At 55.8% G+C, this 23,784-nt stretch overlaps 2 protein-coding genes and 1 long non-coding RNA gene across 8 annotated transcripts in view; 2 read left to right on the forward strand and 1 right to left on the reverse strand.

Moving 5' to 3' along the window:
* LOC311625094 overlaps positions 1-5,406 on the forward strand; it is a 38,410-nt gene extending 33,004 nt beyond the window's left edge. Inside the window, exons 2-3 of the long non-coding RNA XR_014795430.1 lie at positions 4,386-4,485; positions 4,660-5,406. This is a non-coding gene — a long non-coding RNA (uncharacterized lncRNA). The remainder of the gene's footprint in view (positions 1-4,385; positions 4,486-4,659) is intronic.
* Positions 5,407-6,098: 692 nt separating this feature from the next.
* LSM14B (LSM family member 14B) lies at positions 6,099-16,429 on the forward strand. 6 transcript variants are annotated; one of them, XM_084889017.1, is made up of 10 exons: positions 6,100-6,405; positions 8,125-8,288; positions 9,141-9,240; positions 9,968-10,084; positions 11,842-12,012; positions 12,223-12,300; positions 12,510-12,671; positions 12,940-13,090; positions 14,756-14,940; positions 15,404-16,429. In XM_084889017.1, the coding sequence occupies exons 1-9, from the start codon at positions 6,279-6,281 to the stop codon at positions 14,925-14,927; spliced, it is 1,242 nt and encodes a 413-aa protein (XP_084745143.1). In that variant the 5' UTR covers positions 6,100-6,278; the 3' UTR covers positions 14,928-14,940; positions 15,404-16,429. The 6 variants fall into 6 exon arrangements, with proteins under 6 accessions (XP_084745146.1, XP_084745143.1, XP_084745145.1 ...); XM_084889016.1 differs by having other exon boundaries at positions 6,102-6,405; positions 9,111-9,240; XM_084889020.1 differs by lacking the exon at positions 9,968-10,084 and having other exon boundaries at positions 6,099-6,405.
* A 1,683-nt stretch (positions 16,430-18,112) lies between these two features.
* On the reverse strand, positions 18,113-23,694 carry PSMA7 (proteasome 20S subunit alpha 7). The gene is made up of 7 exons (XM_084889024.1): positions 23,490-23,694; positions 21,439-21,565; positions 20,473-20,597; positions 19,749-19,871; positions 19,286-19,405; positions 18,663-18,725; positions 18,113-18,325 (listed from the first exon to the last, which is right to left on the reverse strand). The coding sequence occupies exons 1-7, from the start codon at positions 23,583-23,585 to the stop codon at positions 18,233-18,235; spliced, it is 747 nt and encodes a 248-aa protein (XP_084745150.1). The 5' UTR covers positions 23,586-23,694; the 3' UTR covers positions 18,113-18,232.
* Positions 23,695-23,784: the final 90 nt, after the last annotated feature.

The raw sequence follows: 23,784 nt of genomic DNA on the forward strand, positions 1-23,784 counted from the left end.
GCCCTGTCATTACAGGGCAAACAGGCCAGGCTGAGGCTGGCCAAACTGCCCCACAATCCCAGGCGAAGAAGCCACTCTGCTGACCAACCTGCACTGGGGACCTGTTCAGATGTGTGCACGGAGTCTGGGGCCTCTTGCCTGCAGCCACGGGAAGTCTCTCTCTCCCCAGAGTTAGGAGCACCAGCCCAAGTCCACCCAGTGGCCTAGTCCTGACTGCGGGGAGTAGTTCCTGCAGGCTGGGGCTTGATCCCCACGCGTTAGCAGTAGAAGACAGTGCCTTTGTTATTGTGTGTCCGGGTTTTAATTGGACAAATGCCCGGCGTCCAGGGCGCCAGCTTAGCAAAAATCTTTTAGGAGGAGAATTCTGTCTGGGTTTCCTCAAATTCCCTCAGCCCCTACTCACCCCTCTGAAAAGGCGAAGAACAAGTGAGGCCTTTAAAAAAAAATCAGAGGTCCCAGCAACAGTGGGCCTCTCTCATCAGTCATTTGGACTGGATGGCATTTGAGTATTTATCTAGGCACCCTGACAGAGAAACACAAGCTCAAGTCATGATCTCTGCCCTTAAAAAATTTACAATCTTATTAGAGCGAGTGGATGATAAAAGCACATTAATAACATCAGAATGTAAGGCAACAATACAGAGAGGAACAAAGGCAATTGTTAGGATGATTTTCCAATAATTAGTACAAAGAGTATGTGCTGTGAATTAAATAAAAAAATATGTGTGGAAGTAGCTGCTTCATGACTATTTTAAAGGAAGCTGAGTTCCATGTGAACTGTGCACTATGCTATGATACCTGAGGCACAGGACAAGGGAGGCCCTAAGTGTACTATGCTTTGATATTTGAGTTATTCTTTATTGTGCAATGTGATTATTTCTGTACACCTCAGTTTTATAACAGTTTAATTACTAGAATAACACATCTTGCTATAAAATATTTATAGAAGATCAAATGAGCAGGTGACATTTATTGTTATTTTCTATAAATGAACACAATTTCTGGTATGCTAAAGTGACAGGTATTATAGAAATATTCAGCTAGGGAGACCTACAGGCTTGATTATAAGTGAGGCTTACTATCACAACCCAAATTTATTGCTAAAAAAAAAAAAAAAAAAAAAAAAAAAAAAATGCAGGGAGCCAACTAGAAACTGAACCAAATATAAGCCCTGGAAGGGAAAACGTAAATTGGATAAGCTTCACTATTACAAGAGCAAGAAGAAAAAATTCAGATGCAAGAATGAAAACCACATTGCATCCACTCTAAGTAGCTGTTAAAGAAAAAGAATGGTATACTATGAAAATACTTAATATAGATTGTAAAGACATTTGTTCAAAGATGATTCCTAGAGTAGGTGACATTTCAGTTAATTTTTAAAAATGTGAAGAGGTTAGCTAGATAAGAAAAAGGTGTAAGGGTCCCAAATTGCAGAGGGTGCAGGCAGGGCTGAGGGAGCCCCTCCGTGCACGAATCTCCTGCACTGAGCCTCTAGTGTGTGTGTGTGTGTGTGTGTGTGTGTGTGTGTGTGTATATATATATATATATATATATATATATATATGCCTAAGAGACCTAACCACCGGCCAGTAGCTATGTTGAGCACTGACCACCAGGGGATAGACGCTCAATTCAGGACGCACACTGACCACCAGGAAAGTGCCGCTCAGCTGACTGACACACCAAACACTGGGCCACAGCTGGCGAGCACCTCCCACCTCTGCAGCAGCCCAGTGGAGCCGGGATGAGTGGGAGTGGCTTCTAGTTTATTGATAAATAAAAACAGCCCTGTCCTAGTTGGGTTTGCTCAGTGGATAGAGCATTGGCCTGGGGACTGAAGGGTCTCTGGTTGGATTCTGGTCAAGAGCACATGCCCAGGTTGTGGGCACATCCTCAGTAGGGGGTGTGCAGGAGGCAGCTGATCGATGATTCTCTCTCATCATTGATGTTTCTCTCTTTCCCTCTCCCTTCCTCTCTGAAATCAACAAAAATATGTATTAAAAAACAAACAAAACCCAAGTGTGCAGGGCAGTGTGCTCAGGTGTCACTCGGGCCCCACATTCCATTTCCTCTCTCTCACTGTGGCCTTGGTGACTATGTCATGCTTTCCCTTCCTCCCTATGGAACTATCACGAGGCAAGGACCGGCGGTGGGGGAGCTCGTGGGGTGGTGGGGGTAGGCTGCAGTCCCCTGAGCTGCTGGCCTCCCACATCTCTGCTGCGATTGCCCTAGGCCAGAGGCCAGGTGGGGGCACAGGAAGAGAGAGGGAGGTGGAGGGGGTAGGAAAGATGAGGGGAGGAGGTGGAGAGAGAAAAGCAGAGAAGGGAGAAAGGGAAGGGGGAGAGGTGAGGGTGGGAGGTGCAGGAAGCTGTGGGCCTGCATTGGAGGAAATCAATTTTAGCAGGATTCTGAGCAGGTCGGATCTGGGGAAAATTCCCCGTCCTCCTTCCTGTCTGTACCCAGGGCCACAGCTTGGGCCAGGGCCTGAACCAGCTCTCTGGGCCTCCCAGCTCCTTTCCCTGCCTCGTGACCCCTTCAACGCCAGCTCTGACCTCCCCGCCCCGCCACTGCTACCCTCAGCTCCCTCCCATTCCTGGCTCCAGCTCCCAAGGTGAACATCTGTCCTCCCTGGGCAGGTCCTGGAGGAGGAGGGGACAGGCCAGGTCCTGTCTCACTGGTTCAGCCCTACATTCAGACCACTGCCTTGATTTCTGCTTGTCTGTGGGCCACCTACTATTATTACTTTAAAAAATTTTATTGATTTTTAGAGAGGAAAAACATTGATGTGAGAGTGGAACATGGATAGGCTGGCTGCCTCCTGCACACCACCTACTGGGGTTGAGCCCATAACTGGGGCATGTGCCCTGACAGGAATTGAACCAGCAAGCTTTGGTGCATAGAACAATGCCCAATCAACTGAGCCACACTGGCCAGGGCTGGACCACCTATTTTTAACATTTCTTTAAATCAGTTCACCTGTTTTGTTTTCTCCTCCTAAGCAATACCTGTGAGAACAATGGTTATCTGGTCATTCTTCCTGAAGTTGTATGTTGTCACCTGCTGCAGGATAGTGGCTGTGTGACTCCTAGACTGGTGATGACACCTAGGACAATCACACCTGCTTTTTTCCTCTCCCCTTTTAATCCTCATCCAAGGAACGATGATTTCCATCAACTTCCAGAAACAATGGAAGGAAAGAGGAGGGAGAGAGAGACATCGATGTGACACATTCAACAGTTGCCTCCCGCATGCAAATCTGAAACCCAGGCACATGTCATTGACTGGGAATCCAACCTGCTACCCTTTACTGAGCCACACAGGCCACGGTGCACCTGCTTTTATTAGGGACTGCTTCTCCTCCTACATACAGTAGGCACTTAATAAGTGGCCCAAAGTCGCAGTGAAAACCTCGCCAGCTGTCTCGGTGGTCCTCTGCTTACCAAGTCTCTGATGTGTGGGCCCCTTGGCCTCTTTCAAACCCCTTTACAGGCACTGTATTCTGGCGTCCTCCCATCCACCAGGGAGACAGGCAGGTGAGCTATAAGCTCCATTTGGTAAGTGGAGAAACTGAGGCAGGGAGCCTGACCCGCCCAGGGTTTTTCAGCTTCTCACCTCATCTCTCTACACCCCTTTAGCTCAAGACTGGCTGGGCACCATGAAGAGCTATTTAAGGTAAAGGTGTTTGGTAGGTGTGTTCCGCCTGGAACACAGGCCACATCAATTGGCTTCTGGGTTAAGTTTAGGTCCCAGCCCAATTGCTCCCCTTCTGGGACCTTTGGCAAGTGCTCCGGCCTGCATTCTGGGCAGGACACCACAGGGTGAATGGCAGGACCAGTGTTCCGGGGCCTGTGTGCCATGTCTATTTTAAGCCTCTGCCCTGCCTAGGTATTTGCTCTGTGGCTAATGTCCTCAGGAAGCCACCTGGCTGCACCCACACCCAGGAGCCTTGTGAGCTCCCAGTCTCTAGGAACTGCACCCCACCCTGGTTCTGGGGCTCTGGATCCAACTCCCTTTTCCAAGATAGAATCAGCTCCCAGCACACACAGCGACTTTGGCTCAGACACCAGAGGCCTGAAAGAGCATCCTTGACCTTGGGCAAATCATGTTCTGGACCTGCAAGTGGGGGGAAGGAGGATGTGAGATGCTCTGGAGAACCGGGGCAGCACCTACTCCGAACAGGAGCACCCTGGGGAAGGGAGTGCTGTGCTGAGGGAGGCCCATGTCATTGATCTCTCACTGGGGCTGGGTGACTCTGTGGCTAGGCTGCCCCTTTGCCAGTGAGTTTCCAGGAGCCAAGAAGCAATTCTGGAAAATACAGGTGCATTTGGGAGATAAATTTTGAAGATGTTTCCCTTTTCTCAAACTCATTGCTGTTCTCTCACTAGGCATTGCTGGGTGCAGGAGACCAGGGTTACAAAGGGCTGGAGCCTGCCCCCCTCAACTATTCAGGAAAAGGGGAGTCAGTATGCCTACCTTGCTTAGTAGGTAAGTTCTCTGCCACGATTCCCCCTAGTACTTAAAAATACATTCACCTCTTAAGCAAGTACTTAAATACTATGTATAAGCAAAATAACTGTTTCACAAAGCAAAACTCTAGTATTTTCTTACTCTGTTTTATTTTTATAAAATACTAGTCATTACCCAAACGTTTTATTCCAGGACTCCAAAGCAGTCCCTGATCTGACGTGCACAGTCAAAAGAGAGAGAGGCAGACAAAGAGTGAGCGTGCACATGCCCTAACTGGTTTAGCTCAGTGGATAGAGCCTCGGCCTGTGGACTGAAGGGTCCCAGGTTTGATTCCGGTCAGGGGCATGTACCTAGGTTGAGGCACATCCGGCAGGAGGCAGCTGATCTATGTTTCTAACTCTATCCCTCTTCCTTCCTTTCTGTAAAAACCAATAAAATATACTTTTTAAAAAATTGAGTGCACAGTCACTAATGGAGCTGAGCGCTGGACGGGAAGGTGACTCCAAACCGACTGAGGGCCGCCACTTCACAGCCGGGGATCCGGCCAGGCTGGGGCAGCAGGGCGAGGCGGCAGGCAGGCCCAGTCAGGCGGGTTCTGAGGCCTCGGTGGCAGGTGGTATGGGAACGCAACCCCAGGTTTGGGAGGGGAGCAGGATTCAATGAGAAGATGCATTCAGCTCCTTCTATTCAGCGGCTGACGCGCCCAAAGTGCTCTTTACCGCAGCCACCACTGAACCCCAGGCTGCGACAGCCACCCCGGGCCTGCCCTCAGGATAGGGACCTTCTCCCGTCTTCCCCCCACCCCCACAGGGGCCCCAGCCTTCGTCCCCAGGAACAGGAGCCACCCCAATCTGGCTTCACCCCCGCCCCCAGAACAGGGTCCCGGCGTCACCCCCCAGGACAGGGTCCCGGCGTCACCCCCCAGGACAGGGTCCCGGCGTCATCCCCCAGGACAGGGGTCCGGCGTCACCTCCACCCCGGCGTCACCCCCCAGGACAGGGTCCCGGCGTCACCCCCCAGGACAGGGTCCCGGCATCACCCCCCAGTGCAGGGTCCCGGCGTCACCCCCACCCCGGCGTCACCTCCCAGGACAGGGTCCCGGCGTCACCCCCCAGGACAGGGTCCCGGCGTCACCCCCCAGGACAGGGTCCCGGCGTCACCTCCCAGGACAGGGTCCCGGCGTCACCCCCCAGGACAGGGTCCCGGCGTCACCCCCCAGGACAGGGGTCCGGCGTCACCTCCACCCCGGCGTCACCTCCACCCCGGCGTCACCTCCCAGGACAGGGTCCCGGCGTCACCTCCACCCCAGCATCACCTCGGCGCGCATCCCAGCCCGCAACCCCGGCCCGCGCACGCGCGTTCCGCACCCCATTCCCCCGCCCCCGGACACCCCTCCTTGCCCCCCCTCCCGCCGCTCCTCGCGCTGCGGCCCCGCCTCGGTCCCCCGCGCGGGGCCCGCCGGGAGCCGCCGCGAAGGGCGGGGAGAGGGAGAAAACCAGCTGGAACCGGCGCGCCGACTGCGCAGGCGAGCGGCGAGGCCCGCCCCAGGCAGCGGCGCGGCCATATTTAAAGGGGAGGCCCCGCGCTGAGCCAATGGGCGGCGAGCGTGCGGGGCGGGGCGTGGCGAGGCCCCGGATGTGGCTGTGCGGCCCCTCCTCCCCCGCGCTCCTCGGAGACCCCGGTCGCGCGGCTGCTCGCCAGCCGGTCTCCACACGGGCCCTCGGCGGCGGGGAGGCGGCACGGAGGCAGGGCGGACGGCGAGGCGACCGCACGGGGGCGAGCGGGCCGGGCCCGGCCGGGCGGCCGTCGCCATGAGCGGTTCCTCGGGCACCCCGTACCTGGGCAGCAAGATCAGCCTCATCTCCAAGGCGCAGATCCGTTACGAGGGCATCCTCTACACCATCGACACCGACAACTCCACCGTGGCGCTCGCCAAAGGTAGCGGCCGCGGGCGCCCCAACCGCCCGCCCCCGCCCGCCAACAGCCCGGCCCCACCCCCACCCCCACCCCGGGGTCCCGGCCCGCGTCACCCCTCCGGCCTTCACTCTGAGCCCTTCCCCCCGCGGGCCGTCTCCCGGGCAGCCCCCACCCTCGGCCATCTTCTCCCAGGCCCTTCTTCCCGGCCTCCCCTCCCCCTCGCAGGGCACACCCCCTGCCCGTCCCCTCCCCGCAGGCCCTCCCCCTCCCGCCACCCCCTCCCTTCGCCCCTTCATTCCGCCCCCCGCCCCGGGTGCCGCTTCCCTCCCCGGGCCTCCCCTCGGAGCTGCGCTCGGCCGGCACAAAGGTCTCCCCGCCCCGGCGTCATTGTGTGCCGTGGCCGCCCCGCCTGTGGGAGCGGGAGGGGGGCGGGCCCAGCGCGGTGCCGCCCCCTCCACGCCGCCCTCCTGCAGGTAGGGGTCGGTAGCCGGGCCGCCGCCTCCCCACCTGGCTGAGGGGCAGCTGTGCCCGCCGCCCGGGCCCGGCGGGAGAGGGGCGAGGGCCAGAGGCCCCTCCCTCGGCCCCGGCCTCCCCTGGAGGGGAGAAAACCGGCTCCTGCGAGCCCTTCTGGAAAGCATTAAGCAGCCGTGGCCTTGAGCCTGAACAAATACCGCTTCTTATCGGAACCTCCTGTCAGCATAGAGCCTTGGCAGCTGGGTGCCCCCTCTAAAGTGCTTGCTGACCTACCCCAGGCGTGGTCTGTGGGCTTGCCCTGTAGTGACAGATCGCTCCCTGGGAGCGCTGGGAGCCACACTGAGCCTCCGGGACACTTCTGGAAGGAAGGTGGTGGAGGCAGGAGGTGGCCTCAAAGTTTCTTTGTCTACATCCTCCGAGAAAGATGGCGAGTGCAGCCAGGTCTACAGAATCCCCGTTGGTTTGGACCTGGATAGGCCAGCGATACCCCCAAAGGCCTTTCAGCGGGCAGAGCCCCCTCCATGCCAGGGAGCCCAGGCCTCGGGGCTCACACTCCTTAAAGCCTAGTGCGCCAGGCTGGCGCAGACTGCCCTGCGCAGGGAGGTAGTTAAGTGTCAGGAGGTGCGGGCGCTCCCTTGTACTCCGCAGGCACTTTGCTACATTAATATGACATTCCAGTTGGAGAAACAGACCCAAAGTCGCCCCTGGTCCGCAGAAGTTATGCTCAGATTAGATAGAGGGCGCCGAGATGTAAGGAGACCTGGTTGGGCTCCAGCCCGCGGGGATAGAGAAGTCCCTCCAATAGACACAGGAGCTGGTGGGGTGGGTCAAGTTCTGGAACCCCTCTCTGAAGGCTCTGCCCAGGCTGGTGTGGGTAGGAGGGCGGAAACAGAAACGGTACTGTCAATGTATCCACTGCTCTCCCAGAAAAGGGGGACTGCCCAGGGCTAATGTGTCCGCAGGTTCCTATCAAAGAGCAGCTGTCGGACTTTGACTGTCAAGTGAGATGCGACGGGGCTCTGCAAAGCCCCTTGTTCTACTGTGAGCACATGGAGCTTCGTGTGGCTGCCGGGCCCCGGAGTTCCTTGTGGTTTTTGAGACCTAGAACTTTTTGGTGCTTTGCCAACTGGGGTCTTCCCCGTTGAAAATTGGAGGGGGGAGTAGTTGAAGTGTGGAAACCGGTGCTGGGCTATCGATGGCACCCAAGGAAGGGGGTTGAATGTGCTTGACTAGGACAACTAACGCGTTTTCTCCTCTGCTCCTAAGTGAGGTCCTTTGGTACTGAAGACCGTCCCACAGATAGGCCTGCCCCTCCCAGAGAGGAAATTTATGAGTACATCATTTTCCGGGGAAGCGATATCAAAGACATCACAGTGTGTGAACCTCCAAAAGCTCAGCACTCTCTCCCTCAGGACCCTGCCATCGTCCAAGTGAGTGCGGGCTCTGGGCCTGTGGGACCGTCTCTGAGGGCGCTGGAGGCCAAATGGAACTTGGTGTCGACTGTTAGGCCAGAGCGCTCAACTCGAGGGATGGCCTTATAATGAAAAGTTGTTTAGTTTTTGTCCAGGAAAGCCTTAACTCCTGCAGCATCAGTTTTGTGTGTGGAGTGAGATCATGCTGTGGGGGGGCAGGAGGGGGGCAGGGGCAAGTGAGTGCGCCCAAGGAATTGGTGGTCAGTCTAAATCCCCAGCACTATGGTGTGCATGGCATAAGATGCTAGCAGGGACAGCAGGACTTGTTCTGTTAACTCTGCCCAGATGTTAAGTTGCAGTGCTGTGTTATGGTGTGTTTTGCCCAAGATTACCAGAGAGCCCAGGTTAATGTTTTCTCCTGACTTGTAAATTAAGTATTCACCAGCTCCTTTGGAGCACCAACTGCAGGGAGAAACCCCTAAGTGGGCCTGAGAGAATGGGGATTCTTGGCCTCATTCCCTTTGGGGGCAGGGCCAAGCCAAGGATGGTGTGTCTTCTCTCTTGCAGAGCCTAGACTACCTGGTGCAGGCAGTGGGGAGCCATAGAGGGCTTAATTAAGTTAGGGGAAGTTTGAGTGAGGATTACCTGGGCAGGTGGGGCTGGGGATAAAATGTGGAAAGGCAGCTGTAAGCTCCCTTATATCATCCTGGGAGCTTACCCCCCTTAGGGTCACCCAAGCTTCCAGGAAGCAGGCTGGCAGACTGGGGTGTCTGTCCCTGTCTGAACCGGCTGGGTGACGGGGGCCTGGCGCTGCTCTTACCTGTGTATCCCCTTGCTCAGTCTTCCCTGGGCTCGGGCTCCTCTTTCCAGCCGCACATGCCTTACAGCCCCTTCAGAGGGATGCCGCCCTACAGCCAGCTGGCCGCCAGCTCCCTGCTCAGTCAGCAGTACGCAGCTTCCTTGGGTCTAGGTGAGTAACTTTTCTTTTTGCTAACCTGCCGTGCTGTGGCCTCCAGGAAGTGGGCTTCCGCTCCTGATGGGGACACTGTGTCCTTCGAGTGCTAGGCTGTTCAGTGACTACTCACTGAGAGTAGGAGAGGCAACAGTCTGGGTCCTGGAACAGATGAACCAAATCCATGTTCAGTTGGTGTCAGCCCAGGTCTGGGGGAGGCCTGGTACATTGCTTCAAAGACCTGATAACTTCCAGGTGTAATCACAGTGCGTCTGATTCCTTGCACATTTGTAAGCCTGCAAATGTGAAACTTAAATACAGCATTGCCAGGTTACTTCTTCTTCATTCTCCGGTCGATGCCTCACTCAATTGAATAACTCTGGAATAAGACTATCCTAACACGTAGTGAGGATCTGCCTGGGCCTGGCCGAAGCTCTTCTGAGCAGTCAGGCCGTGGGGTTGGCAGCCTCACCCACCTCGCTCCTGCTCTCACGATAGGGTGTGATCAGGCCCTCAACGGTTGTGTGGGTCCCTTGCTTCTGAGTCCTGTTGTCTTGGCTGCTGCTCCTACTGGTGGCAGTGCCCTCTCGGCCCAGCTCCTTGTGTTTCTAGAACAGGTTTGTGTGAGCAAAGTGTCCTAGGAGAGATGCTTGGCTCTTTCCAAGCCTGCTTAAATGCAAGACAAGTGTCTCATTACTTATCTGTGCCCTTTCTTTTTGCTCTTTTCTCCTTTCTCTTCTTTTAGAGAAGCTGGTAAGCCCTCCAGCCTCAGCCGCAGCCTCCAGCCCTAGCTCCTCTCCATCTCCACAGCCCGTGTCAGAGCCTGACATGTCCTCAGAGCCACACCAGCTCACTTCCAAGGGTAACGGCAGTTTGGGAGAACTGCACGCTGTCTTTCCATCCTGAGAGCAGGGGGGTAAACCATAGATAGCCCAGAGGGACACTGGCTGTGACAGGATTGGCTGAGCCTGTGGATCAGCTAAACTGTGTTTCTGGTTCAGCACATGGTCCTGCCTTAGGAACTCTGGTTTTAAAGAAGGGCTAGAAAGCCCTTCGCTTGCTGTGCTGTCACTGCCACGTGTGGGCACTGCCCTCTGCTCAGGTCCTCCGTGGTCTGGATTGCTGGGGAAGACTGCAGGGGAGCCTGCTGAGCAGCTGCATGCAGCTCTGGGACCTGGGAAACATTCCTCACTCACAAAATTGGCCTCACATGGCTGAGTATGACGAAGCCACTTTAAAGCTGGGTGACCAACCCGAGCTCTTGACAGGTGAACAGTGTGGGCTGATGACAGCCTGTTAATGCTGGTGGTGGGGGTTTCTGGCCTTGCCTGGCATTGGTTCTTTGCGTTTTGCTGGGGGTCTGGAGTTGATATGCATGACTGGAGGCAGAGCTCTGCGCACACCGTGGAGACTCACTCAGTCTGTCAGCCTGTGTTTTGCATGTGCCCTGCACAGGCGCCAGTGCACTTGCGGTACCAAGGAGTGATGCTCTCCCTCCTAAAATGTTACGTAGACACCCTGTTCTCAACACCCTGAAAACTGCGCCTAGGCAAGATAGTATAACTGCTCCACCGGTGTCAGAGAAGGCCAAGAGGCCCAAGGTTCTTGCCTCTGCGTTAGAGTGTGAGGACTCAGTTGGGCTGTGTGGCTCAGGGAAGGTTGTGCTGGGGAGGTGACAAGCCAGAGGAAGTGCTCTGGGGCAGTGCCCATTGTAGGGACACTGCAGTTGCCTGTGACAAGGCTGTTCCAGTCAGCCCCTGGAAGTACTTTGATCCAGTGACAAAGAATTTGTCACAGTAATTTCTCTGGTTTTTGTCCCATTGAAAAAAAAATTTGTAATCTTCACTTATCCCGGGCCACCCCTGTCAGTCTAAGGACCCCAAGGTTAGGGCTGGTCTTTTCTGCCTCAGACCTTGGTGCACTTCCACCCACAGACCCAGGACTGGGTGAGAGGGGAGCAGACAGCTGATGAGTAAGGCACATCCCTCTGTCCTCTTTCTTTAGAGGACCCTCTTGTAAGGCTCGGTTTCTGAGAATTGGTGTCCTGTGCTCAGGGCTGGGAGTGCAGCTCCATTGCCCAGGGCAACCTGGAAGCCTTCGTTCTTCAGGACAAGCCTGGACCCTCAAGAACACCGCAGGCCGCACTCCTCTGTAGTCAGTGCTGCTAGTCTTTTCCGCTTTGTTACGCCTTACGCAAAAACAACAGTATCCTAAGACTTAACTCCAGTGGCTGGCCACTGTGTTTTCTGGACAATCCCAGACTAGGATGGCTCTTGCTCGGTGGGGGCCAGTGTGGAACAAATCCTCATACAGCATCTTGGGACCACAAAGCCCCTTGGGATCAGAGCCATTTCTAAACCACTGGGAGGGGCTCCTTGTGGCCGGGTGTTGTCCCTCTGGGGGGGTTTCCTCACAGAGCCTGGGGCTCAGCTTCCAGGCTGAGCTGGCCTTGCTGCTGGAGCTGCTGCAGAGGTGTGGCATGCTGAGGGGGCTGGGACTGGGTTGGGTAGACCCCTTCTGGGTGGTTGCCTCTCCCCCTGCTTGAAAAGAAGTGTCTTCGGGGACCAGGGAGCTTTCTCCTTTTCTCTGTTGTCAATCTGCCTTCTCTCCCCAACTCAGGAGCTGGTTTTCCATCCATCCCAGTTGGCAAGAGCCCCATGGTGGAGCAGGCTGTCCAGACTGGTTCTCTTGATAACCTGAACGCCAAAAAGCTGTTACCTGGTGGCAAGGGCACTGTGGGGGTGCAGCTCAACGGGCGCCCAGCCCCGCCAAGCGGCAAGAGTGCCAGCGGTACTGAAACACTCGCTCCCTGGGGTGTGCTCCCTCTTCTCACCGTGCACACTGCTGCCTGGGGCTTTGTAAAAGAATTGCACCCCTCCTAAACCACGTGCATTTGCAGGGCAGGCCCCTGTCGCATGTCCCCTGGGGTGGTGCCATCTGCTTCCGTCCCAGCTTCTGCTCTGGCAGGCGCTTGCCTTACTATCCCCTTTTGCGCCTTAGATGTAGTTCAGCCAGCCGCTGTGCAAACGCCAGGGCAGGTGAACGACGAGAACAGGAGGCCCCAGAGGAGGAGATCAGGTAACAGCTGCTGCCACGTTTTGGCGTGCTCTCTCCCCCCTGCCATCCCTCCCCAACCCCCCCGCCTGCTTCTCTGGGCACGGTTTCAGGGGTGCCAGGGCTTGATGGTGGCTTCAATGTGCTCTCTTCTCTTTTCCTCTCTTTGTCATCTGTCTCACACTCAGTAATATGTTGGTGGCTCATCAGCCATGTCTCGTTTCTCCTCATAGGGAACAGAAGAACAAGGAATCGCTCTAGAGGGCAGAGCCGCCCAACCAACGCCAAGGAGAACACAATCAAGTTTGAGGGGGACTTTGACTTTGAGAGTGCAAACGCCCAGTTCAACCGCGAGGAGCTAGACAAGGAGTTCAAGAAGAAACTGAACTTCAAAGGTCTGAGTCCTCGTGTGGAAATTGCCCTTGTTCTCCATGGAGTATCCACAGAGTGGGTCAAACAGCTGGAGCTATGAAATGGGGGGGTGGGGGGGGGGTGATGGGGGCCAGTGGGGGAGCTGTGCCCTGCAGGGTGGATGGCATGGGCTGGGGGGAGAAGCCATTTAGCCCAGAGCACTCATTTGGCTGCTGAGTGACAGCAGCCCTGCCAAGACAGAGGTGCTTTTCCTGCCTCCAGCATTTCAGTGGGCTCCACTTCTCTGTGCAGATGACAAAGCTGAGAAGGGGGAAGAGAAGGACCCAGCAGTGGTGACCCAGAGTGACGAGGCGCCTGCTGAGGAGGACCACCTGGGGCCCAACTGCTACTATGACAAGTCCAAATCCTTCTTTGACAACATTTCCTCTGAACTCAAGACCAGGTCAGAGGGCGGGGGTGAGGGGTGGAGGTCCGGGTGAGCTGGTGGGAAAACACACTCTGCCTCAGTTTCTAGGACTGGGATGCACTCTCTTGTTGATCACTCAGCTCTCAGGTTTGGGCCCTACTCACATGTCTGCCACAGTGGACACATCAGTCCCCGTGGTGGCAGCATGGGAGGCCCTGGCAGTCACAGGCCCCGAGCCACTCTCTCACTTCCCTCCTGGTTTCTCTGCCCTGCCCATTGAGGCTGGGCTGGCCCCACACCCCAGCTGAGTGACTATGGACTTACTTCCTGGTTCCCAGCTGACCCTGGAGGCCTGAGGTCCTTGCTACCTGAGTCAACTTGCCTGAGTGTCAGGAGTGTTCTGTTCCGGGTGCTCTTTCACCTGACGCTTGAGGCTGGGACCCCTCATGTGGTATGTTTTCAGCACCTGACGGCTGGTTACTCAGGTGTTGCCCCATGAACAAGCTAGACTAGGAAAGAACTCTGCCGAGCTAGGCATGCTGCAGAAACTCCGATCCATCTCCTGGCAAGCAGAGTGTCAGGCACACTGCTGAGCATGGAGGGCGCAGCCGAAAGCAAGCGAGGCTCCGCACTGCCCTGCGCTGGGAAAGTGGATGAGGAGGGCAAGATACACACAAACAAGACAAATGCATTGAGGAGAAGCGGGTGGTGACTCGAAATGGGCTGTGGATGCTGTGGGCCAAGAGAGCAGGTTTCCAAACCTGTTCCAGTGGGCAGGGCCGGCAGCTGTCAGGTTGGGAGCCCAGGATTGAAGCCACCTGACCTTTTACCACGTGGGTCTTCGGTGAGAGTGGCTGCAGGTGGCCGATTCCCAATAGTTCAGGTGTCTCACCTGGGGCTGGTGATGGAGAGAGGCTTGGCTTCTGAACTGCTTTGAAGGTGGAGCTAGCAGGGGTCTTCAAACTACGGCCCGCGGGCCACATGCGGCCCGCAGAGGAGTCTGATCCTGCCCGCCAGGTTTTTTGGGCAGTGAGCGCAGCCGAGGTGTTACAGTAGGAATTAGTAGTTCATATAGTCCGGCCCTCCAGCTCTCTGAGGGACCGTGATCTGGCCCCCACTTTAAAAAGTTTGAGGACCCCTGAGCTAGTGGTTTGCTGGCAGGATATGAGGAGAGCCGGGTGGCCTCAGTGGCAGCTGGGACACAGCTGCTGTTTCTTTAAATGAGAAGGGTTGTTAACAGTTGCGGGTCTGTACTAGAGATGCTTGGCGAACATAAGGGGCTCTGGAGCCGGGCTGTGCTGGTTCCCAGCACCCATAAAGTATAAGCACATTCTCGGGGGACCCTGCCTGTTTAGCCCAGCCCCTTTCTCGTCTGGTAGAAGCCTGTTTGGAGGGCTCATGGTCTGCTCCAGGACTTGGAGACTGTGCAGGCCTGAGCTCAGCAGCAGGGAGGCTTCCATTGGAGTACAGTATGCCACGGGCTTGTCTGGGGGACAGGCATGAGCTCTGTGCCCAGCAGCCTAGTTCCGTGAGCAATGGGCCTGGAGCTCCTGCATTGTTGGGTGTCGAACTGCAGGGGACTAGCTGGGTCACCCCTCCAATGGCTCCAGGAACACAGTGTCTGTCTGTCCTTCCTCACAGGCCCAGAAAGTTGGGATGGCTGCCCCGGCAGTCGGTTTTCACAGCCTTTGTCTGGTTCAGTTCCAGGCGGACCACGTGGGCTGAGGAGAGGAAGCTCAACACGGAGACCTTCGGGGTGTCGGGAAGGTTTCTTCGTGGCCGTGGATTCCGAGGTGGACTGCGAGGGGGCAGAGGCAGTGGCACCACCCGGCGCAATCCGACTTCCCACAGAGCCGGGACTGGCAGGGTGTGAAGAGCAACCAGAGGTGGGTGGGGGACCTGAGGGTCCTCTAAGGGGGGGGGGGTGTGCATGGGGATGCAGTACCCCCCTTCCATGCCCCCCAGCCTCTTCAGGAAGAGTGCAGAGCTGAGGGCCGCCCTCCAAATCTCCAGGGGGCTCTTGGGGACCCCAGGCCCAGCTTTGTCAAAGTGGGTTCCTGTGCAGGAAGGTGGGTGCTTGCTCCTCAGGGGAGGGGTCAGCCAGGAGAGCTTGACAAGCCAGGGTCTCAGTGAAGCCTGGCCCTGGCTTTTTCACGAGGTCCCAGGTGACGTGTGTGCCCCTAGGGGCTGGTGGTAAGTGGGTCTTGGTGGATGGGACCCAGAGCTGCCTGCTGGGCATGCGTACAGAAAGAATTTTCCTGGTGGGCTGTGATGGGGGGGTTTGGGAAGCCCTGGCTGACATGGGGGACGCCTGCTGAGAGCACTTACATGGTGTCATGTTCCCCTCAGGCTCCTGCAGAGGCAGCGGCAGAAACGAAGCTGAGTGACGACGCTGCACTTGCTGGACAGACAGACGATGGATCACCGTTTATTATTTGTTTTGACGTCATGGAACTTGGACATGGTCTGAGTTAGAACTGCTCACGTTTGAGAGTGTTTGGGTGACCTCTCTGAGGTCTCTGGATCTTTCCTCTTCAGTTATGCACAGTCTAACCTAAGGTTTTGGTGTTTTGCAAAAAGTTTTCTAGAGTGAAAGCTTGATCCTCACTTTGAAAATTTTTTTTTTACAACTTTCACTATTAAAGTGGACTGTGTGGCAGCCAAGCACAGCTGTCACCCAGCTGGCCCGGTATCCCCACTGCCACTGGTGGGCCTCAGGAGCAAGGTAGGGCCAGCCCAGGGGGTGTGGGGTCAGGTGGGCCCCAGTAGGGAAAGTGGAGGTCCTGCAGATCATGTGTGAGCAGACAGACCACCTGATGTCCAGGGTGGCAGTGTCTAAGTTGGGACTGGCATGATGACACACTTGGAGGCACAGTAGGGGCCTGAACATGAGCTAGGAGCTGTTGCTCAGAGCCTGGCTTCCACAGGAATCAGGGTTGGAGTGGCGTACCCATCCTTTCTGTCCTGCCAGCCCCTGCCAGACAGTGTTGGACTCAGGCCACTGTTCGAGTCTGATCCACTTGGAAATGAGTCAGTCTTTTTTGCAAGCTCGGCTGATAGAGCTCCGAGTTGTAAATAGTTATGTTTTGTAGGAGGGTGGAGGGAGGTGGGATATAAACTGTTGCATGAGTCAATGGGTCACCTTAGTACAAGCATGCTCCCCCCTGAAGACAGGGCATCTTGGTGGACAGAAGCACCTTGGTAACTAAATTCCCTAGACAGCTATAAAGATTTTGGTTCTGTATTAAGTTACTGTAAAAGCTTGGGTTTATTTTTGTAGGACTTAATGGCTAAGAATTAGAATGTAGCAACGGGGCTGCTCTGTTGGAGTAATGTATATTGTAATTAAAATAAACACGCAAACTTTAAAATTTTCTTCTTTGCTTTGAAAGTAAGTGGTCCCGTTGATTCTGCCTGAATCCCGTCACACCTGACAGGCGGGCCTTAGGGGACCTCTGATGCTCGTCTCAGCTGGACTGGGCAGTGTCAAGCTCGTTCACTGTGGGCCACCCTTTTGGGATGAGTGGCTCTGCCTTCCTGACACAAAGTAGTTTCTAAAACTCAGTTCACAAATGAACCTGATTCAGAAATGGTTCCTTGGTCCATCCCTTACACAGCTTCTAAGCTGCCAAGCATCCCTGTTCTCAGTGCTTGCAAACCTGTTCCAGGGCTGGGCCACGTTTTTTGGCAAACTTCCTTTTTTTTTTTGGACAACTAACATCCTTGACCAATAAAAATAATCCTCCCAGGTGTGCACATGCTAGATTCAGACAGCCAGGGCACAAATTTGAAATTAGTTGGGAACAGTTGGACTATTTTCTGTGCTGAGATTCTACATACTGTATTGTCAATTCTGTTACCATATGTAACCAACCTTGCTGCTCAAGTCTTGAACTGAAAACCATTGACAGTTGCGTTTTAGGCTGAACTAAAATATCTTGGCCTCTTGACTCCTTTTCATAAGATAGATTACATGTGCCCTCAAGGGGAATGTGGAGTAAGAAAGCTACTGTTGGAGGCAGAAAGGGGGACCTTAGAATCCTAGCAGAGTTGTAAGGGGCAACTGCCCAGGGACCCAAAGGCCACCTGTCACCAAAACCAGTAGCCTCCAGAGTGGCAGGCCAATGTGCTTGTTAGGGTTTTCTGTAGGGACATTAAGACTATGACTTACACTGCTAATGGCTTAGAGGCTAGGATTACAGGCTTTCTGGCTAAAAAGTGAACAAGGCACTGGGTGGCTCGGTCGGTTGGAGCTTCAGCTCGTACACTCAAGGACTATGGGTTTGATTCCTGGTCAGGGTGCGTGCAGGAGACAACTGGTCCATGTTTCTGAACACTACCCCCGTTCCCCTCTCTCAAAATCAGTGACCGTCTTCAGTGAGGATAAAAAGATTAGAAAGAGAGAGGGTGATAACAGTAAGCACCAGAAGTCTTCGGGGAGACAATATGAGAAATGTTGACTTGACCTAGAAAAACCATAAACACAAGGCTAGTTCTAAACGCAACTGCTACTATGCAAAATTCTGAGGTAAACACTTTAACAGTGCTATTTGTGCTCCTGTCCTTGACCTTACGTTAACTAGGAGCTTGGACAAAGGTCAGAAGAACAATCAACCTATTTGGAACATGAAAAGGAGGGTTAGAAGTGCCAGGTGCTCCTTCCTACTGCAGCCCTGACACCTCTGGTACTGCGTGCGCTCAGACTCCTTGCAGCCCTTCCACAGTCCCCAAGGGACAACCCCCACTCAGCCTGTGGCTGTTGTCTTGGAGCCTGGCAACAAAGAGGGGAGGAAAGCTTTCAGAGACTGACCGCGAGGGGTCAACTCCATTTCCTCAAGAGCTACTAGAATTCCAGGCCTGGCCGGGTAGCTCAGCTGGTTAAATATGCCAAGGTTGCAGGATGCCAGTCAGGGCACATACAAGAATCAAACAACGCATAAATAAGTGGAACAAATTAAAGCTGCTCTTTCTCCCACTCAAGTCGATAAAAATAAAAAAAAAATTTAAAAATAGAGCTATCATAAATCCACCCAAAAGACACGTGGCTTGTAAAAAGGCAAGGTTAAAAACATGGAATTTATTGTAGGACACAGACAACGGGATGCCAGTGCCTGCGAGTTGGTTGGTTCTCACATCAGCCATGATTTGCATTTAAAAATTGCTCCCAGCAAGATTTGATCATGATGCTTTCTTTTGTTTCTTCTTTTCATTTTCTTCTTTTTCTTTTTCAATCTCAGCCACATATTTCTCAATTTCTTCAGGATTTAAAATCTACCAAAAGAGAGTTTCTGGTTAGCCCCTCAGCCTCGGAGGTGCCCCAGTGCAGTAAGGTCCCACCCTACAGCTGCTTCAGGATGACAAGGCCATGTGGCCGGTGGGGATTAGTGAAAAGCAGAAACCAACCTGCACAGCTGCTGACAGCTTGTCCATGTGCCAGGAGCACATGTGATCCCCATGTGTGACCATGCGGTCAGCCCTGGCGTGCTTGCTTCCCACCCGTTTGTGAGGAGCCTTGCCTGATGCTAAAGCCACAGCAGCGTGAACCAGCACCGCCCTGCCTGTCCCCAGGAGCGCTACACTGTGAAAATAGCAAGAGACGTGGGTTTACCTTGAGGGGCTGGTCTCGCCTCATGACAGCCAGCTCAATGTTTTTGCCGCCCGACTGAACCACCTTGGGAGGAGAAGAGGGCGAGAAGAGAGCATTAGATAGCCAAGCCCACCCCAGGACCAAATAGGGTTGCCAACCAGTGGCCCATGAGGTCCGAAAGGTTGGCAGCCCTACTTTAGACGATCACCTGTGCACCCAAACACAGCACTGCCGGGCACACTGCAGTCCCAGCACCCACAGCTTCTGCGCTGCCTCCTGCCTCCTGGCAGTCAGACCTTGGCTGGGTCTCTGGTCCCTGCTCCTGCACAACAGCTGGGCTCCTGACACCAACCCCCTGCTCTCTACCCCAGCCTAGCCTCCAACTAGCCCCTCTCTGCCTCTGGCTTTACCCTTTAGCATCTGTAAGATGCTAGACCCTACAACTCCCAGCAGTCCTCCTAGTTTCTGCTCTCCCAGTAGCCGGAGCCCCAGGAAGGCTGAGTGTGGTTGTAAGCTGTGCCCTGACTCTGCCAGTCACATGTAGGAGCTGGCTGAGCAGAGCAAACCCTGTAGCATGCCACCAGGGAACACCTGTAGGGCCTGGGGGTCCTCCCCGGCTTGCCCAGATGCAAAGGCACACTTACCTCCAGGAGGGCCTTGATCACCAGCTTGATGGTCAGATCGTCCGTCTCGATGGCTTCGTCAGTGTAATTCTTCTCCAGAAACTCACGCACTGACTTGGCACCCCGGCCTATGGCATTGGCCTGATAGGGGAGTATTCTACGTCACAGGACAACCCAGACCCAAACCAACAACTCGGCCACTGTGTGGGCCAGCCAGCTGCCCCTGTGCTGTGCTTGAGGGCAGCCTGGGCTCCCGGGCCTGCCCCGATTCTCCCCAATAGTAGATACCGTATCGGTGCTGACAGACTCGTGGCCACTTCACTTTAAGCCATGAGTCCTTACAGCTCACTGCCCTTCCCCCCAAACAGTGCTGTTCCATAGGCTGTGTGCACGCACACCCCGGAGGGAGGCACAGCCCGCAGGGCCTCCCAAGCCCCTTTACTGTGGCAACACAGCCTGCAACCCCTCTCTGCCGGGGACTCACCTTCCAGGCATGGTATGTGCCCGACGGGTCAGTCTGATAGAGTCTGGGGGTGCCATCAAAGTCGAAACCCACAATGAGGGCTGAGATGCCGAACGGCCTGCGCCCATTGCTCTGTGTGTAGCGCTGACAGGAAACAGAACACATCACTGTGCCATCTCAGCACCACAAGCTCGCCCACGCCCACGGGAAATCTCCGCTGCACTCAGTGAGAGACGAGGACAGCCCGGGTCCCCTCCTCAGGTTACTTCTAAGGATGAGCAAGAATAGCAATCGCTCCCTCTCTACTTTTCTGCATTCTCATCCATCCAGCCAGGCTGGGCGCAGGGCCGCCCCATGGAGCACAGCTGAGGCTGTGCGGAGGGTGAGACAGCAGACACACATTCTGGCTGCACAGCTGGTGTGAAAGGCGACCAGCAGTTCACCTTAGGGCAGGGGTGGCTTCCAGCCCCTCCCAAGTCCTTAGTGACCATCACTCAGAATGGCAAGATAAAACTAGCCCTTCCCTCCAGAAACAGGCGTGTGGAGCCCCAATCCCATCAACAAGAACGATGCCACCAACATGGGCAAGTGACAACAAACACATGCACAAGCAGGGCTGGGCCCTGGACGAGTGCAGGCCTCAACCTTCCGCAGTGACGTGTGCCAGTACCCACACTAACAGCAGGACACCCTCCAGGACCTAGCGGTGCCCACACGTGTCCAGGCCGAGCCGCAGGGGGCCTACCTGCTTCAGGCTGGCGATGTAACGGGTAATGTACTCCACGGTGACCGGGTCCTCCACCGTCAGCCGGTGGCTCTGGCACTCCACCCGTGCCCTGTTGATGACTATCCTTGCGTCGGCGGTAAGGCCTACAGGACAGCAGAGCATCACCGTGTGGCCATGATCAGAGAGACAGATCACATGAGCAGACAGCAAGGGTTCCAAAACCAGTCCTCTAAAGCAGCGGTCACCAACCGGTGTCCACGGGGCACTGGTGGTCCGCGAGGTCCGAAAGGCAGGCGACCACTGCTCTAAAACTCAGCACGGGGTCCATTGGCAGCACCGACCCCAGACTGGGTGGACCGCTCAGCCTCTGGGCTGACCAAGAGCTGTATGTGCCAGGCCCTGTGAAGTCAGGCAAGTCACCCTCGTTTAGCACAGGGTAACTGGCATGTTCCCTAAATGGACCCACCAAGGGAAGAGAGCTGAGAACACAGTTCCCGCCAGCCCTGCTACACAGGCGCAGTAGCTGTAGAAAGCCTGACCGCTCTCTAGACAGTAACTATAATCAGGGACATGCCGATGACAGTGGAGGTGACGGCAAAGCCATATGTCCTGGGGTACCTATTCCTGCAGCCTCTGCTCCAGCCACCAGGGGCAGCGAGCCTCCTCACCAAGAAACCACTGCCAAACCCTTTAAAGCACATGTGTCAAACACAAGGCCCGCGGGCCAAATCCAGCCCGCCAGGCCTTGCAATGTGGCCCGCACCGCGCTGTTATCACTGCACTCCGCTGTCAGTTTATGACATTGTCAGTTTATGACTGTTCAGTAAACCATTCGGCCCGCGATTTAGGCTGGATTTTAGATTTTGGCCCCTTCTCTGATTGAGTTCGACACCCCTACTTTAAAGGCCCAAACCCATTGCTTTAAAGGACGTGGGTTTACCCAGTTCACACGTCTCTCAAAGCTCCGCTTGGCCCCAGGCTCACCTGCGAACGCCATGCAGACATTGTCGTCCAGGGCACAGATCTTCCGCACTGTCCTCTCATCCTGCAGTTTGGCCACCGACTTCTTTTCCACACCAAGAACAACAATGTCTTTTCCTCGAACGCCAACCTTCAAGAAAAACCAGCACAGCACTAAGTGACCTGAGGGTGTGCAGCAGGCATGGAGCTCTGAGCAGGTGTTCAGGGTCCTGGGTCACGGCTGTGGGTGCCACGCTGACCAACCACGCTACTGATCTGCTGTAGTGGAGCTCCCCAGCTGTCGTGACTGTGCCCAGACCTGTAGCTTCAATGACAACACCTGTGGTGTCACCAGTGTGTATGCGTGTCACTCAACCCACTGAATCAGTCATACGAAAAGGCTCGCAGCCCGAGATCCTAGGACCAAGCCAGGTGTTCTGAAAGTCGTGGTTCAATGCTTATGGCCTACACTTCTACCCACCCTTCCCTTTGAATGTGTGCAGGACACCTGTGCCAACTATTCCTGGGAGGTTAGCACCGCTTATGGCTGGCATTGAACAGGGAAGGACACATTAAAATTACCACTAACCCCTGGCCCCTGGCAATGCATGTGAAAGACAAATGGGGTCAATCCCTCAGAGAAGCTTAGTTCAGAGCAGGGCTCCTCAGCCTGGGTGCTGCGGGCCCTGGGCTGGCTCACTCTTTGAGGTGGGGCTGCTGTGCTCTAAGGTGTTTACCCCTAGATGCCAGAGGCACCTCTAGTCTTGGACATGGAACAATGTCTGCCCAGACTACCAAATGCCTCTGGGGGTGCAAAATGACTGGTCTGTTGTGTCAGATTTCAAGGCGCTTTCTTCAGAGCTCCCCAGGACTGGCAGGCCGGAGGTGGCTAGGTGGGTTAAGCAAAGCCAGCCTCATCATATGGGGGGGAGGGAAGGGTCAGTAGACTCTCACTCCAGTGCTCTTTAAGCTGAGTTAGGTCACAAGATGGATTCCGATCTTAATTTCAAAAGATGTTCAAGAAACAGAAACACCAAAATTCACAGAACTGTGTGCTTTCTTTGTTTTGCTTGCTCACATCTCTGAAATACCAGGTAATAAAAGGAAACCTGGCCAATAAGCAAACTGACACCGACGTGAAGAATTTCAAAACGAGAGGAAGGCTCAGGACAGTGGGTCAGCGCATTGCCCCGCTCCTTACCCAGGAGAGAACCTCCAGCTCAGTGGAAACTACTCAGCTCATACGGAGAACCTCCGCTTTTTTCTGGAAGCCCACCTGTGCCTGAGGACAACGCTCTCCCTAAGTGGGGAAGTCCCCTAGCTGGGACCTATCTGGATTCACTTAAGTCACCTGCGTACTTAACGTTCACGGAGCCAGTGAGCAGCCAGCCCCGCCTGCTCACACGCAGGGGCCTCGGCACAGCCCACACCAGCCACCCGGGTTCAAAGGCAGGGCGGGGCGGCGCAAGATGGCCGGCACCTCCCGGCCCGCTCGGCGCTACCGGGAGGCAAGAGGAAGGTGGCACTGTGAAGCTCATCAATCGCATCCTATTTGCTGGTTTGCAAAGCACCTGACGGATCACCATTAACACCCCCTCAACGGCCCTTGTTGCGAACCCAGTGTTCAGAGGGCAGCCCCAGCAGACTGTCCCGTCCTGCCGTTCCCGCCCGGCTCCACAGGGCCCAGCGTGCCCTTTCCGTTTCCTTCAGGGGTCCCGACCCTCGGCCCCTGTGACCAACTGACGCCCATCGGACACAAAGCACTGGCGGCAAAGAGGAGCTTGTCAGCGCGGCCGGGCTCAGTGGCAGGAGCACCGGGCCTCCGGGCCCCATGGGAACGCTCCGTCCATGACCGGGTCCCGTTCGATTGGGGGCATCCTCCGCCCCGGCAGAGACCGGTCCGGGCCTCGCGGATTCCTAGGTGCCCCCAGTACGGGGCCTCCCCGATCCCCCAGCCGAGCCCCTCTGGCTCACCGCACCCCCGCGGCCCCGCGGCCCGGGCCGCCCGCTCCCAGCTGCACCCCGGCCCGCCTGCTTCCGGCCGCCAGCGCGCCCGGCCCAGAGCGCGCACTCACCGCGGTGGAGCCCTTCTTCACGGCCTCCTGCGCGTACTCCACTTGGAAGAGGTGGCCGTCGGGCGAGAAGACGGTGATGGCGCGGTCGTAGCTCATGCTGGCGAGCGGAGGGCCAGGCAGGGAAAAGCGCACACTCACCGCCGCGCGGCCCGCGACGCCCCCTGCGCCGGCCGCGCCGCCCCGCCCCGCGTCCGCAGCGTGCGCGAGCGTGGCGGCGTCGGCGGACGTGCGCGCTGGGGCGGGGCCGGGCCGAACCACCGGCGCCGGGGCGGGGGACGGCGAGGCAGCGGCGGGC

This window comes from Pipistrellus hanaki (assembly GCF_964339955.1).
Source record: "Pipistrellus hanaki genome assembly, chromosome: 6".
NCBI classification, from domain to species: Eukaryota; Metazoa; Chordata; class Mammalia; order Chiroptera; family Vespertilionidae; genus Pipistrellus; species Pipistrellus hanaki.